This window comes from Mirounga angustirostris, unplaced genomic scaffold, assembly GCF_029215605.1.
Source record: "Mirounga angustirostris isolate CCGP_5_RB_7025 unplaced genomic scaffold, mMirAng1.0.hap1 SCAF_3, whole genome shotgun sequence".
NCBI lineage: Eukaryota > Metazoa > Chordata > Mammalia > Carnivora > Phocidae > Mirounga > Mirounga angustirostris.
The window spans coordinates 172909954-172928258 of NW_026991711.1; the positions used below are offsets into that span (position 1 = coordinate 172909954).

The 18305-nt window shown below is 33.2% G+C and overlaps 1 protein-coding gene across 1 annotated transcript in view; it reads left to right on the forward strand.

The window, feature by feature from the left end:
• The window catches only part of SPAG16 (sperm associated antigen 16), a 943524-nt gene that overhangs the window by 690486 nt on the left and 234733 nt on the right, over window positions 1-18305 (forward strand). Inside the window, exon 15 of the mRNA XM_064587011.1 lies at window positions 6314-6440. Coding sequence (XP_064443081.1) covers window positions 6314-6440 — 127 coding nt within the window. The remainder of the gene's footprint in view (window positions 1-6313; window positions 6441-18305) is intronic.

Sequence of the window (18305 nt, forward strand, 5' to 3'; positions counted from 1 at the left end):
AACAAAATATGTACAAGATCTATATAAGAAAAACTATAAAAGTTTGATGAATGAAATAAAAGAACTAAATTAATGGAGAGATGCCCCATGTTCACAGATAGGAAGACTCAATATTTTAAGGTCCAGTTCTTCACAATTTGATCTATAGATCCAATGCAATCCCAATAAATAGCCTAGAAAATTATTTTATATGTATCAACAAATGGATTCTAAAGTTTATATGGAGATGAAGAAGTTCCAGAATAGCCAACACAACATTGATAGAGAACTACAGTGTTGGAAGACTGACACAGCTGACTTCAAGACCTACTATAAAGCTACAATAATCAAGACAGTATAGTATTGGTGAAAACATAGACAAATCAATGGAACAGAATAGGCAGCCTAGAAATAGACCCCTGTGAATATGGTTAAGTGATCTTTGACAAAGAAACAAAGACAAAACAATGGATCAAAGATCATCTTTTCAACAAATGATGCTGGAATAACTGGATATACAGGCAAAAAAAAGTGAATCTAGACACAGACTTTACACTTTTCACAAAAATGAATTCAAATGGATCACAGACCTAAATGAAAAACTATAAAGCCCCTATAATGATAACATAGAACAAAACCCAGATGACCTATGGTGTAGCAATGCCTTAGTGGATAAAATTCCAAAAGCATGATCCATGAAAGAATTAATTGATAAGCTAGATTTCATTAAAATGAAAAACTTCTGATCTGTGAAAGACAATGTCAAAAGAAATGAGAAGATAAGCCACATACTGGGAGAAAATATTTGCCACAAAAATCTGATAAAGGACTATTATCAAAAATATATAAAGAGTTCTTAAAACTCAGCAATAAGAAAATAAGCAACCCAATTAAAAAAATGGGCCGCAGTCCTTAACAGATCCCTCACAAAAGAAGATCTACATATGGCAAATGTGTGTATATATGTAAGAATGCTCCATATCATATTTCATGAGAGAAAAGCAAATTAAAATGAGCGATCACAATATACCAATTAGAGTGGCCAAAATCTGGACTACTGACAGAACCAAATGCTGGTGCGGATGTGGAGCAACAGGAACTCCCATTCTATGCTAGTAGGAAAGCCAAATGGTATAACCGCTTTAGAAGATATTTTGACAGTTTCTTACAAAAGTAAACATACTCTTACCATACCATCCAGCAATCATGTTCCTTGGTATTTATCCAAAAGAGATGAAAAATTATGTCTACACAAAAACCTGCACACAAATGTTTATAACAGCTGAATTCATAATTGCCAGAACTTGGAAGCAACCAAGATATCCTTCAGTAGGTGAATGGATAAACTATGGTACATCCAGACAATGGAATACTGTCCAGCTATAAAAAAAATGAGCTATCAAATCATAAGAAGACATGGAATAAACTTAAATCATATTAACAAATGAAAGAAGCCAATCTGAAAAGACTACATATTGCATGATTCCCACTATATAACATTCTGAAAAAGGAAAAGCTATGGAGATAGTATAAAGGTCAGTGATTGCCAGAGGTTGAGTGGGGAGTGCTGTGGGAAGGTTGAGTGAGCACAGAGAATGTTTAGGGCAATGAAAATACTCTTATGATACCATAATGATGGATTCATGTCATTATATATTTGTCCAAAGCAATAGAATGTACAACACCAAGAGTACCAATGAACTTTGGGTAATTATGATATGTCAATGTAGGTTCATCAATTGTAACAAATGTACCACTCTGGTAGTAGATGTAAATGGGGGAGGCTGTGTGTGTGAGTGGGGAGGGAGTAAATGGAAAAACCTCTGCATCCACCCCTCAATTTCACTATAAACCTAAAATTGGCCCCCCAAAAAATAAAGTCTTAAAAAAATACAGGGCAGTTTTTATAAACATATATCTTCACTTAATCATTGTACATATGTATTATATATTTTCAATCAGTGTAATCACAGTTTAGCATAAACTTTTCCATGTTTTACACTGTTTCTATAATTATTATTTTTATGCCTTCATAATAATTCATCCAGGGTATTTATTCTTTCATACTTCAATTATTTATTGAACATTTACTATGTGCTATTCAAGATCATTGGAATGTACTCCTAAGCCAAGGTACCTTCACTTACAGAATTTATAACATTTTCATGTGCACAGTTGATATATAATCATTCATTTGACTTTTTATCATACTGTATAACTCTTTGAGACAAGAACATTATACATATCCTGTTATTCAGCCTTGAAGAACCTTTGCAGAAAAGAAGTAATGTCATGGACCTAAACATATTTTGGTTATTTACATGCTGTTGTTGTTGTTCTGTAAGTCGACTTCCCAAAAGAAAATGAGAAAAATAAAGGTATAAAAGTATATATATATAACCTAGTGAGTTGAACCAAGAAACTACTTATCTGATTCATCAGGGTGAAGATCTACAGCGCAATCAAACTGGACCTGTGTTTTCCATAATAAATTAAGACCCTCTATATTTCTTCCTGACATGCAATATAAAGATCAGACTTTCATATAGGATATTTTATTACTATATGACATTTCTTACCCTACCTGAAAAATAGCCTCTTAACCCCAAACTGATGTTAATGCCCAAGCTTCTAAAATTTGTTTTTGGAAGTCATATGGAGCCATAAAATATCTTTATATTAAGGAATACTATTGGTTTATGAAAATAGTTTCTAATTATACATTTAAATGAGAAATGATCTCATTAGCATCCCAGTTTTCTCCTTTTCTTTCTTTGTTTTACAACATATAAATATGCTGGGAACCTCTGTGCAGAGAGAGAGCAGTTCAGTCTGCTTGTCTCCTTGGTGCCATTGCTGTCAAGTTTGCATAAACGGTGCCTCTGGCAGTTTTCTGGGTCCACGAGGCACAAGGCTTATTTCTTCCATATTAGGTTATTACAGGTTTCACTTGTTTCCATTTTATTTACTCATAAATAGTGCTACATTAATTTTTATCCTATCTTTTTCTAATTTTATAATACATCTCAGAAGTATGAAAAGTTTCAAAAGTATGAACACTCGTGATCCTCAAGACATATGCTAAATGTTCTCCAATATATTTCCAGCAGTCTAGATGAAGCTAGTTTGATTTTATGTTACTATACTCTAACTTATAATTAACTTTATGTCTATATGGCTTTTCTCACTATAAGATCTTTAAAGTGGAAGTAGCAAGGCTTTAACAGGGGCAATGAGCAGTCATGACTATTCACTTTCACCTCAACTACACGTTTTGTCCACTTTGCTAAATTCTACCTGCTTTATATAACTATTTGAATCTGTGATCACAAAAAACATTTTCTTCTGAGTTTCAGCTCATTTAACATTTCTATATTGGGGGGATTCCTTTTAAATTACATATAGTCAACATTAATTACTCTCTGTTCCCCTTATATTCATTCATTCAATGGTTATTCAAGATCAAATGTCAAACATGTTGCAGAAACTCTGCCAGGTTCTAGGGTTTCAGTGTCACAAAAACAGCCATCTATCTGAATCTGAGTGTTTTTGACAGCTTTCTATGCAACCACCTTTCCTACCTTCTCTTCCTCAGTATCAGTACTGGCAGGAATGACAATCAGAATTCTATTTTAGGAAGGTTCCCAAAACTCCTTAGTCTTTACTTTTCTTTAAGAGTGTCATACAATTCCACCTCTCTGTAAAAAATATTTTCTACAAAAATGATCTTTCTTTGTTTAGGTTGAGGACCTAACTATAGCAGGCCTGTGCTTTCTTACCTGACATAAGTTGTAGATAAAATGTCTGCCTTTTCCCCCAGGTTGTCAGGTAATCCCTTTTCCCCATTTCTCCAACTTCAGATCCCTCAATGCTCGCATTATGCAGTTTGGCTAGGTAGTGTTTTAGTATGTTCTTCTATATCATGGAAGGAGATTGGCAGGTGGGCTTCCAGTTCTCCTGAGATGGGAGGAGGAGGGATATAAGGTTTTGAGGATAATTCCAAGTTTCTGGCTCTGGGATTCTCTGCATTTTTTCTCTTTTTTTAATCTAAGTGATTCAGAACTATGAGGGTTAGAACTAATATTTATCTTGAGAATGCTATGGAAGAACTTGGACTAAAATAAAACTTCTAGGTAAGCCCCAGTGAGGCATTCATCATCTATTGATTTAACAAATGTCTTTTGAGTTCTACCAAGCTCCTGCATTGCAATAGGCACTGCATCTGTCTCACTGGCTAATGGAAGCATAGTTAAGCTGTCCTTTCACTACCAAGAATCTCTCAGTTATCAAATCTAAACACAAACTTATTTCTACCACTTAGTAAGTCGTTATATTTGTTTTACTATAATGTATACTTTGTCCTGACTTTTAAGTGCCTTGGGAAATGTAGAAATTTGCCTAAATGATGTTACTCAAAATTGTTTAAAAAGTATGTACTATTTACTAATAAATCATTTAATATAGTATTTGGTTCATTAAAAACATTTAATAAGTATTGACCCTTATTATTTTAATATTATCAAACTGTTATGTATCGATCAGTTGGCAGCAGTGGAAGTTAAATGTAAAAAATATTAAAACTATTTAAACACTCATTTTCACCCCCCAAAATGATGGAACTGTTTTTTAATGTATTTCCTCACATTTTAATATTTAGTGATATAAACCACACTTGAAGGTTTCTATAACCTCCCTTTAGTGAGTGAGAAGGGCCTCCAAATTAAGTTACCATTATAATTTACCTATTCTGTTCTAAAGTTGAAAAAAAAAGATTTCATTCTGTCATCTCTGAAAGATATTTGAAAACCCTTATATCTGGAAAGGGTTTTTTCTAATTTCTAGCGTTATTTCCAGCTAACACTGAGAACTGGTCTTTTCTGAAAATTAAATTCACTGATTCTTCACAATTCTTACAATACATGTTTACATATTTGAAAACATTCCAAGTTCTCCATGTTCCTTTTAAGTCATAAAAAAGATTAAACATCCCATTTATTAGACTGGGGACAAGGTTGTATTGCTTTGCCAGTGACAACTCTTAAAGAATTTTAAAACTGATGGCATTTGTTGCATTACTGACTTGTTTAGGGAAAGACAAAGAGTCCACTTGGACTGTAATACAAAATGCACATTTTTTCCCCAGAAAGGATAGAAACCAAGAAGTAAATGAGAAAAAATATCATGTTATCTAGTTAAAAAGGATAAGCATAATTGTACAATAATCAAGTTATTTTTAACATTTTAGAATATTTAGGAAAAAAGCAAAAGGATGATTTTTGACTTGACATTAAAAATAATTAAGCTGGAGCTGAAAGGGAAACTATATATCTAATTGGAAACAATATAAAGTATAATCACTTATCATAAATGTTATGTATGAGCCTGATATGGCCAATATTCATTTTCAGTTGGATAACAAAATTAAATGATACTATGATAAGAATGAGTAAAGATTACGAGCTGCTGGACAGCAGAGACCCCTTTTACTCATCACTATATCCTAGTTTCTGACATGAAGTGAATGCTCAATAAACATTTCCTGAGAAACCAGCAGAAAGGGTATAGACAGACCTTGAGCTTCAAACTGATGGACCCAAGCTGGTACTTCTATACTGGGAAAATATCTGCCCCTATTCCCATTACACTTGAATCCATCCACGATTCCTTTTGTTTTCCATCCCCTTTATCCAGTTATCTTCTTCCTTATCCCATTGCACATTACCACAATAGCCCCAAATATTTCTAATAATTTTGTCTCACAGATCACAATATGTACTGCTTCCTTGCCATAGATTTCACTTGGCCCCCGTTCTTCTCCCACCATGATAAAAACTCTTCTTTCTTTGTGTGTATTTGTTTTCCTACCTCTGTTTTATTTTTACTGTATCTGAAGTATATAAATCATCAATGCTAACAAACTGCAAGTATAGAGTGAGGTGCACTTTTAGTGCAATATTTTCATGTATATAGTTTTATGTATAGATCACATATATCATAAACATTATATATATGTGTGTATATATTAGAGAGAGAGGAATTACATGGGTATGTACATTTTTATTTTATTATATATTTGCATATAATTAAAATAATCAAAATGATTTCCTGAAAAATCATCTTCCAAAATTTAGTATAGGATTTTAGTAAATTATCATTTTATAACAATTTTATGTCCAAGACAAAAATACAATGAACACTTTAGAAGAGTGCATTCTCATGGATTTAATAAAACTGTAACACAAATCTTCCTTGTTGACTAAGTTACTATATATATTTATATATATGTAATATATGTGTGTATGTATATAATTTCTCTTTTTTTAATACTTTAAAGGGTCACATGATAGCATCCTGTGATGCTTGTGGAGTAACAAAACTATGGGACTTTCGGAAGCTCTTACCAATTGTGTCCATTGATATAGGTCCAAGTCCTGGCAATGAGGTGAACTTTGATTCATCAGGTAGGATCTTTTTTGTTTAACATTTGTGACCAAGCTTACAACTTTAACATTTGTTCTGAAACTCTTTTCTGTTTCCACTTTAATTTTACTGTGTTTCCTCCTATGTAAATTTTTGTTCTAATACTATATTCGAATATATTATATTTTACATTATATTTCTTATTATGTCACATTATGAGAACATTATATTTATCATATATATAAAGGAAGAGATAATAGAGGAGATAAGTGTGTAATGATATAGATAACACAAATTCCTAGCAGTGTCATGAAAAATCTGGAGTCTATATCCTTTAGAATCACCATCCAAGGTAAGTAAATTGGGTTTTTTGAAGGCAAAATGGCTAAGAGTAGAGAACAAAAGTTTGGCAAAACTTAAAATACATTTTTAATGGAATATTTTAGTCTTATAATTAATAGATTATTGTATATCTCTTAATTTTATAATTTGAGATGTACATTCATCTTATTGTTGCATTCATGTGCAACAATAATTATAACTGATAATTTTAATATTATTTCATTATGTTTAGCATTTTTTCTGCAGTAATATAAACACTGTCAAACAGATAAAATATTTTACACTTGCTGTTAATGAATAGTGTAGCAACAACATACAGTGTTTCCAGTTATCTATTTAAAAGATTAAAATTATAGTTACATCTGTATCTTTAATGAGAGTTTATGCTAGATAATGTGTATCTATTATTAGATAATATAACTTTCCTTTGCTACCATCATACATGTTTTAAACCTTGTTAAATTTTGTGAGTTTTTTAAATCTTTGATACTTATTTGTAGTAGATCAAAGTTATAGAGATGGTAATTTTAGATGAAGAAATAAAGATAAAATACATATAAGGGAAATAATAATGTTTTATTTAAAAATTGTACATACTAATTCAATAGTCCAGAAGTATATATATACTAGGAGCAATTCTAGAGATATAAGATAATTGTGTGTTTTTTTTAGGACTGGTTTCATAGGACTGGTTTCATGTCATCCCATATCTAAAATTTAGAATTCAGTTAAGTTTGTCTTTTTAACAAACTTTAAGTTGTGTTTCCATTACAGATTGGTATATGAACCATACTAATAATACTGGCTTCTTTAAAAATGTTTTTAGTAATGTTCTTGACATTAAACCATCTACAGTCTGCCAGAATTAAAAAAAAGAAAACATTGTATAGAATAAAACATCCCGACTATGAGAATTTCATTTTATAATGTGAAGGCCTATTAAGATTTCAATTTAGGGGCGCCTGAGTGGCTCAGTCAGTTAAGCATCTGTCTTCGGTTCAGGTCATGATCCCAGAGTCCTGGGATCACCCCGCCCAGCATCGCATTGGGCTCCCTGCTCAGCGAGGAGCCTGCTTTTCCAGCTCCCTCTCCAGGTCCCCCTGCTTGTGCTTTCTGGCTCTCTCTCTCTCTTTCTCAGTCAAATAAATAATAAAATCTTAAAAAAAATTTTTCCATTTATATTTACCAATTTACTGAATCTGCATTGACATCATAGTTCTAAAGGAACTTAGTTTTATTACATATGTTTAACAAATAAAAATTTACTGGTCAAAAAAAACCCCAACTTTGCTGGTCATGTACTTTGATATGAAATATCTATCTTTGTATCTGTACACAGATATGTCAATATATAGACATATATGTATATACATACATATATATATATGTATGTATATAATACTATTATTTTCAATGACAACCAGCTTCTACTTTAAGACATCTCCCCCCCCCCCGCCATGGGTTCACCAATTAAAGTTAGTTAAAAAAAAAAACAAAACAAACAAAACACCTATGGGGTGCCTGGGCAGCTCAGTTGGTTGAGTGTTCTACTCTTGGTTTTGGTTCAGGTCATGATTTCAGGATCCTGAGATGGAGCCCCTTATGGGGCTTTGCACTCAGTGGGGAGTCTGTTTGAGATTCTCTCCCTCTTCCTTTACCCCTCTCCCCCACTCATAGGTAAACATGCACTCTCTCTCTCTCTCAAATAAATAAATATTTTAAAAAAATATTTAGTTTTAATGAACGTCTTTACATCCTTAAGTCCCTTTTTATTATCATGAGCTACAAGTCAAGCGTTCATGTCCTTGAATTTTGAATTACAAAATACAAAAATTTTGGCTGTATTTCTAGTAATAGAAGTTAAAGAGTACTTTGAAATGCTGTACAACTAATAAGAGATATGTATTTTACTGTCATTAACTGTGTTGCTACTTGCTTTCTACTGTCCTTGTCAGCAGCCCAAATCTCTTTTCTATGCAGAGTCAGGCAAACCTAATTTAAAATTACCTTCATACAAATCAATATCATCTTAAAGTCCTTGGTACAGCAAACCTAGTTTTTCTCTCTGTGACTGCTATACTCTTGATTATACATTAATATTAAGAAAAGCATAAGAATCAAGGGCAAAACAATGAGAAACATAAAAGACAGAAAGTGTAAACTAGGGACCCTGTTAATGAAAACACTTTATCAGTTTGAGGGAATATAATTTCAACCTGACCTTCCCATCCCTTTGACCCTTTCTTCAAGGAACATACTACAATTAATTTTAATTCTGATGTGTTTGAGAAATTAATGTCATAAGCCTTTTTCTCATTGAATAGTGGGAAATTTGTGCTTCTGTAGAGGAGAAGTCTTCAGTAACTTTTCATTTAAAAAAGTTGAAATATATCAAAAGTTGATATAAATATATCAAAAGGAACTAGGGAGAACAAACAAAGCTCGCAGTCTGAGGGTCTGAACAGAAAGGTGAAAATCATAAAGTAAAATGCCAGAAGTTGTGTTGGTAAAAAGAGAGTAGAGAATTGGGTGCCTGGGTGGCTCAGTTGGTTAAGCGTCTGCCTTCGGCTCAGGTCATGATCCCAGAGTCCTGGGATCGAGTCCCGCATCCGGCTCCCTGCTCTGCGGGGAGCCTGCTTCTCCTTCTCCCCCTCCCCCTGCTTGTGTTCCCTCTCTCGCTGTGTCTCTCTCTGTCAAATAAATAAATAAAATCTTTAAAAAAAAAAAAGAGTAGAGAATAGTGAAGTCAAGAGCAAAACAAAATCAAAATAAGGATAAGGACACATAGTGTCTCATATGAATTTATTCAAGAAAAGATTAAACAAAAAGTATAAAAGCATATCATAAAAATATTTGGACTATGAGGATAAAATCAAATCTAACTTAATAAGCTCAAAATACACATTAATTTGACATACTTTTATCTATTCCCAGCAGCTAGCAAATAAAAACATATATAATACAATTATTTTCCACAAAAAAACAAGAGTATATTGACACTATTGACAGCAATTAACATTTATCGAGGCCCACGTTAGGTAGGTTGTGCCAAATCATGTTTTTAAGTTGGAATTCTGTAACAGAATTAAATCATGCAATTATAGACAGTTAGGACTCAACTAGTGTGAGATAGGCTCTGGTCTGCTATCTCAGCTATGTCCTTGGACCTAAGGAAAAGATATTGAAAACATACATGTAACGTCATCATAATATCATATAATAAATGTAGAAGTATTGATAGCGTTCTGTTCTGTCTGTGATATTTAATACAAGGAATGTGAGTAGTTGTTAGATATTCTAAATAATCATCATAGAAACAAAAATGTCTAATCTTATTTCTTGTCTCTGGATCAGTTTAATTGAAAGGCATCTTGAGATCGTGAGGTGTGCTGTTTAAAAAGAACTGTTTCCATATACAATGACTTATCTTTATAAGTAAGGAATTTCTTGTCATTGCAAATCCAACACCGTATAGAAATAAATTGGAGTAGAGGTCACTGAAAGGCTGAAACTGTTGTCCATAACATTTGATTTCAAATTTTTATGTATATCAAAATTGCCTCATTATTTATTAACCTCATAAGTAAATATTTTCATTTTGAATTTATAAAAGTAAATATGTACCATGAAATAGCCTTTATCTATTTTAAAATTGAGATTCCTCATAGCGTATCATTTAAAAAACATATCTTTGATAAAAATATTTGAAAACCAGTCATGTAGGAAAAGAATATAGATTACAGTTCAGACCCTTAGTTCTTCACCACCTTTTAGGCGTTAAGCAAATTATTTAATTTCCTTGAACGTAGTGTCCGAAATAATGGAGGAAATAATTGTCTTACAGTGTTCTAATGTGTTTCAAAGGGATAATGTATATCCTATAATGAGGAAATCCTAGTCTAGTCACCTATCATGTTTTATCTTAGCTGGAAGAGGTTTAGAAGTCGTCCCATTTTAGGGGTAAGACAAATGTGCGAACACCGTGGTGTGCAAATAAGATGCCTAAGGCTGTGTGGTATCGTAGGTAGTTTGTAGTGAAAGTGTAAACCCAGTGAATGCTAAAAGAAACAAGAAACAAGAAAAAAACTCCTTTTCATGTAATATTAAAAATAATTTAAATGGTTAAGAAGTGAAGTTATATGAAATATTGTATATACATATAATTAAAACCAAAAGATTTAAAGATGTATGAATCATCATTTAGAATTTAGCTTTTCTGCTGTTGTAAGAAATCAGCTTCTCACACATTTAAAAGAGGAGTTGTATGTGGCACAGTATTATTTACATAATGTTTTATTTGCAGATATATTTCTTGTGACATACACAGATTATCTGTGTTTATAGATACATACATATATTGGTATTTGTAAAGGAATAAGTGTTCCTTTCTCATTAAACTGAGAGCATCCTGGTAATATAATGCTACATATTTTTGTGAATATTCACTATCTAAATTGTATCTCTCATTTGGCATATTCAAATGCCATTTGTTTTACCATTCAAAAATGTATTACTATTTCAGAAAATGTTAAATGGGATTGCGTACTGAAAGTAATAAAAATGAAACGTAAGAGTTTATACATAAACTTGTCCACATCTTTCATTTCATCATGTTTTTATGTAGTTTAGCAATACTTTTCCCTCCTTTGTAAAAGATAATTCCAGTACATTTGCAAAAAAGTCACATCCCTAGAAAATGCAGGAGCTGAAGTTTAAGCCAGCTGGGGACTTTCCAATAGGAAGCTTATCAGTATCACATCATCAAAATGGGCAAAGTTTCTCACCATTTGGAGACAATCCTAAATACTCTCCATAAGCAGAACCACAATATAAATGCTAAAATAGAAAAAAATGACCCTACTGGAAAATATGAAAAGCATCAGATCCGTCTGAAATTTTTCAAACATAATAAAATAACCTCAAAATCTTTGCTTCACATTGGATTTACCCATTTCTTTTAGTAAAAGCTACAGTTCATTGTTCTGTATTTAAAAAACAGATTGTGGTTAATTTCTTCTGATGAAAGCTGTGTAGCCTAATGGAGAAAGAACTCACTTGGAAGTTAGAAGCCCTGGTTTTGAATTTTGTCTCCACTCCTTACTAGCTGAGTGGTGTTGGTGAGATTTTTAAATATTTCTGAGCCTCAGTTTCCTTGTATGTGAAATATTAAAAGCCTATTGGGACTTCCACTTCAAGCCAAGATGGAGTAACAAGGAACAGATTTACCTTACCCACCTGAAACAACTAAAATATATGAAACAATGGTTTTCAGACATGGAATATTGAGCAATGAAAGAGAATAATATCTGAGAGAGGGAAAGTAAATAAGATGAACCCTATGCCTGCCCCTAGAATACTCATGGACCAATAGAAACCAAAGTGAAACCTGGCAGTCTTTCAGAGTTGAGGAAACAGAGTGGGCAGTTGAGGGAGGCCAAGCCAGCTCAACTCTGCAGCACAGAGAGAGGGTTCTGGAGATTTGCAGAAGATCCCCTCCAGTCTTTAGCTAAATAAGGATCAATACCTGACAGACCAAGGTCATGGGAACATCTATCTGAATACTTAACAGGAAAAATCCAGAGATCATCCAAGCCTAGGAATAGTTTGTATATCCACCAAACAAACTGGAACAACCTTGCAATTCAGGAGAACACTAGGTAGAGCAGAGATTGGTGACCTCTTGCCCATGGGCCAGCTTGACCTGTATTTATATATAGTTTTAATGGAACACAGCCACACCCATTTATTTACATATTGTCTAAGGCCGCTTCCACACTACAAGATCAGAGTTGAGTATTTGCAACAGAGACCATATGGCCTAGGAAGCCTAAGATATTTAATATATAGTCCTTTACAGAAAAAAAAATTGCAGTACTAGAGTGGTTAGAAGGGTATGAGCTGAGTAGTGGGGGAACATCAGCCCACACCTCTGGTTCTAGTCCCTTCGGCAATGTTTTTGAACCCTCTGAGTTAGCTCATATAAAGACCTGTTTAATCTTCTCTAAACTCAATGTAATTGTTACAGTTGTCCCTTTTTTATAGATGAGAAAACTGGGACATAGAGAAGTTAAGAACAAGCCCAGTGACACCTAGCTGATCAAATGTGGCATCAGAGTTCAAATCTAGCAAGTCTAATTCTAGAGACTAAAATTTAAACTTTATATTATTCTGCCTTTCATTTTACTAATAATATTCAGTTTCATACTGATATATGACCTTGTTAGAGAGATGATTCATTTGCTATGAATATTGAAGTAATTCCAGTGATGACCACTTAGCAGTGTTTGACTCAAAGCTGACTAAGGCACAGAATCCTGTCACTGGTTGTCAATTTGTGGTCTCTGAAAGAAAAACCACCACCACCACCACCACAACAGGAATCTCCCCAGAAAAATAAACTGGTAGTAATAACCTAATAATAATCTGCCAGGTTTCTGATGTGTCTTATGCACAAGGGGGTATTTTAAGTGCCTGTATCTTCCTAATGGGGACTAGAACTCCAAACCCACACTTCAATATAAATTCTTTTCAGAGAATCAGGCAGGGCTGGATTATGGGAGCACCTGCAGGATCTCTCTTTATTTATTTAAATCCTGGCCTGATTAGAAACTGAAATAAGAATGGAAGAAAACAAGCTAGCTTGTTTTATCTCTAAGACACATGGTAGAGTTAACCTAAGTTGTTCCTCCTAAGAGCAAGCCCATTCTACCACATAATTTTCCCAGTAAAGAAAGCCACAAGGAGAGAGGATAAATTATGAGAGAAGAGGTGACCAGATGACCCTACTCAATTATTTATAATCCCATTATTTTCTCTCCAGCTTGCGTGGCTCTATTGTGTATACAAATCCATTTTGTGCATAAGTAGAATATGGGCCTCTCTGATACTGGAGAAAAGAACTGGGAGAACTGAGGAAATCAGATTATGTATCTCCCTTGGAGACCCAAGTGGATGTTTAATGCCTGGAATGAAGTATACTATACTCTAGGAACTGGGCAAGGTGCTTGTTCTTTTAATCATCACAACACTATGAGTTTGGTTCCATTTCTCCTATTTTAAAGGGTTTTGAGGGCTTTATTTACCCATACCTATTAATAAATATACATGTTTGTACAGTCCTGTGAAAACTGAAATTGCATTTCATTCAATCTTTAGCTCTAGGAAATTGTAAATAAAAATTTAGAGATTCATAGAGACTGGTTATACTTCATCAGTAGGGAAAAAAAAAAACTATTTTTTCTTTTTTTTTTTAATGCTATTTCCTGTATTAGAAGCAATTTTATTTACCCTATAGCAAGTATGGAAAATAACATGCTAATAAGTGGGAACGCCTTGAAAACTTTAATTAAAGGCATACTGACAAAGATATATTAATTCATGGATAGCATTCATAGTTGTACAAATTGTTATGGCCATGAACTTGTTCTGATTGGTCTACCATCCACTCTGATTGATTGGTGGCAATGCCATAGAAGTTGCTAAATTTAGATTATCATCCCCAAAATGGACCCTAAATTCTGAGAACTAAAATGCATTTGGATTACATAAATTATAACAGATTAATATAAATAAGTTAGTGACTTTTTCAAAATATAGTAGAATTTATATGTGTTACAAAGTCTTGCTCTTTCAGATTATGTTTGAAAGGTTGTATACCTAATCTAATGACAACCTCATTGCACAAACTACAAAGCCTCCCTTATGGAATTGTACCCACAGTTTTAAAAATAATGTTTTCATATCACCAATACACACCAATATCTGAATATGGATTGATTTTTAGAAACATCTAGAAATTATTGTCATCTTAGGAGTCAGAAAAGAGCATTTGAGTGAAGCACAGATGAGGCTTTAAAAAAATCATCTATGATTTGTAACCTGAAATTGAGCAGGACACTTAACCTCTGTTGACTTCAACTTTTATCATCTCTAAAATGAGAGGTTTGGGTAGGTGACTTAATCAAGTAGGTTTACAGCCAAAGTTTCACATTGTATTTCCCTGTATTCATTAGCACAGGGTGTCGTGAGATAAAAATAATATTCTAAAATAAAACTTAAATGCATTTTATGCTACTTAAAACTTGAAAATAAAATATCCAAATATAAGTGAAATATTCCACTCTCCCTTGATCCAAAAGGGAAATATAATTTGTTATAAAAGTCAAGATTATTTAAAGATTGAGCCTCAAATTTAAATGAAAGCTGTATTTCTCAGCAATACAAAATTTTTATTCTTGCACTCCCAGTAATACATTTGGTCTCTGTAGCAATAGGAATTTTGGCAAAAAATGCATAAGTCCCAACGTTTTAATAAATTAATGACTTGACCAAACTCTTCTTATAGGACTATGTAAGATAATAAGAATATGGCCCATTCTGGTTAAATCAGAGCAGAACATAATTAATCTTACTAATTACAGCATTATACAGGTGCAATCAGTAACTGCAATTGCCCGGATGATACAAAAAAGTCATATTTGTGTTGTTAATTTCTTAATTTTGTGCAGTACTTTTAAAACAAGAATAGTTATAATTATTGCTTAGCTCTCTGGTATAGTTGACTACATAGAAGTATAAATGTAACATTATAGGCATGTCAAAAAGGCACTTGGAAATGTTTTCCTATGTAAACAAAATGTCTCCTTGGAAGTTGTTACAAAGCTTCTATACATAATTATATACAAACAATTTAAATCTGGCACATGTCCAAATAATGACAAATTCTTAATCAGTATCATCATATTTAATGATTTGTTTTGTAGTATTAATGTAAGAAGCATTTTTCAAACAGATTTATAGTAGTTATATACATATTACAATTAATGTGCTAATGCCTCATTATTTTTCAATACATTTAAGAAATTAAAGATTTGTATCTGTGTAGCAAGTATGAGAAATTAGTTGCATGAAAAGCTGTATCTTAATATCATCTAGGCAGTAATATATCCCAATGCCTGTAATTAGCTATGCCTGTATGTTTGCAGATGTAATAAAAATTACATGTACATGCTAGCATAGATCATTTTGAAATATGACTAATGACATTTTTACACATATATTAATCAAGAAAAATGTATTTGTATGAAGAAATAAAGCATAATCAGACCTTTGTATTTTTCTAAGGGTTACACAATTATAGTATTAAGAGGAATGTGTTATTTTAATCTACTAGCATATAATAGTGATTAGATTTAAAATTAAACAGTTAAAATTTGCACTCTACACATATTTAATGGCCCAAAGTCAAGTAGCCCAAGAATTTGTCTTCTTTTTAATAGACCGTGTATACAAAATTGAATAGATAATCATCTTTAATCTGCCAAACTGATACTTTTTAATAGGATAATCCTTTAAGAGGAGTTGCCATTCAGCAGATGTGCAAATCAACCCAGAACAAATAGCATGCTAGTCTTGGAGATGGAGCTGCACAGTTGGTACTTGTGATAACTCGCAGTTATATTTATCTAAAATTGAATTTTGAACAATATTCAAATATGATTTACCCAAATCTGATTGACCTTGGAAGTATCTTTTCTCACTTGTAATATAAGAGGAGTATAAATTAAAATTGTTTAAATTCATTTTCATGCAGCATCCTTTACTCTGTACTCTTCCCCACCAAAAGAAAAAAAAATTTAAAGGAAGATATAGTGTAGTGTTGGTATTAAGAAAATCAGTACTCTGTTAATATTTTGAAATAGTGAGTTTGATAAACACCTTGGAATAATAGATAATGCATTTCAAGCCATGCCTTCTATTATCCAAGTATTTCATCATTCTCTCTCTTGTACTTTTGTTGTTCTAATGGTAGAGATTATCTTAGGGCAGTTGACAAATATTTACTGTAAGCCTACCAACTGCCAGGCACTGTTTTTATATTCTGGGATTTGTGAAAGATAGGTAAGATTCTATTTACAAAGCCAATTGAAGCAATAGACATGAATCTGCAGGTCATAACTGGGAGTGTTGAAAACTCTAAGTCAAACTCTTCCTCATACAATATGCTACATGTGCCATCAGAGTGTTATTTGTAAAGAATAGTATCCTGTAGCTGTGTATGGAACCGGAGAAGAGGCATGCACATGCACAAGGAAGGGCTATGTGAGCACGCAGGGAGAAAGCATCTATAAGCCAGGAAGAAAGCTTTCACTGGAACCTGACCATGCTAGTACCTTAATCTTGGGCTTCCAGCCTCCTGAACTGTGAGAAAATCAATTTCTGTTGTTAAACCACCCAGTCTATAGTATTTTGTTATGGTAGCGCAAACAGACTAAGGCAGGAAGTTATTCAATTTTCTAATTCTGCCAGTATAGCAGGTACTATATACATTGCATTTTTCTAATTACTAGTGGCGTTGAACATCTTTTTACACACTTTTCAGTCTTTCAGGCTTCCTCATCTGTGAATTAATTGCCTTTGCCCATTTTTTCAATTGAGTTTACTTTCTCTGGGGACCTATGATTTTGTAATAATTACCTGTATATTAATTTATTGTTAGTTTTAACTGTAAATTTCTCCCTGAGAGTTTGCTGATTTCATCTGTGGTATCTTTTATTGAATTGAAATCTTTAAATTTCATGGAATCAAAACAATTTTCTTTTTATCTTAGTAATTTTTCTTCTTTGGGGAGATTCCTTAAGACTATTTTCCCCACTGTTAGGTCACAAAACTATTCTCCTGCATCTTCTTCTTTCTGTCCTTACATTTACATTTCAGGGCTTTGATTCAAGGTGCAAGGAGGTGTTATCAGCCAGTGTCTCCTGCAATAATAACAAACAAATGAAAAATAAACCCAGGATCTTCCAGAGGATTTGCTCTTTGCTCATTTACAGAGAGTTTCAGGTAACTCAGGCCTGATGCATTTTTCCTGGGCTCAGCTGAACTCCATGTGTGTGCTCGCTCTGGACCTCAGGGCCTCTGTGGGACATATAATCCTCAAACAGTAAGCACAGCAGGAAATAAAACCCAAATAATGCAATCACTTTTAAATCTTCTTTCGGATATGACAAATATCATCTGCTTAATATCCTATTGTCCATAGTATGTTCATAGCAAGTTATAAGCTAAGCCCAAAGCCACTTAGATGGGGCATATACTAATACTACAGAGTTTAAGAACATGTCTCATGTTATTGGCTGGGAATTTTAAATCCCATTACAAGAATGAAGCAAGTAGTTGGGAACAATAATTCAATGGCCATAGTGAGAGACCCAACTTAATTTTTCTATCCAGTAAGACAGTTTTCCTAATACCAGCAACTATACAATTTATTTATTTATTTATTTATTTTTTTTTTTAAGATTTTATTTATTTATTTATTTGAGAGAGAGAACGAGAGACAGAGAGCATGAGAGGGAGGAAGGTCAGAGGGGGAAGCAGACTCCCTGCCGAGCAGGGAGCCCGATGCGGGACTCGATCCCGGGACTCCAGGATCATGACCTGAGCCGAAGGCAGTCGCTTAACCAACTGAGCCACCCAGGCGCCCGCAACTATACAATTTAAACCTTACCTCACTGTTCCTTGATATTACTTCTATCATATATCAACCTCATATGGATAGATAG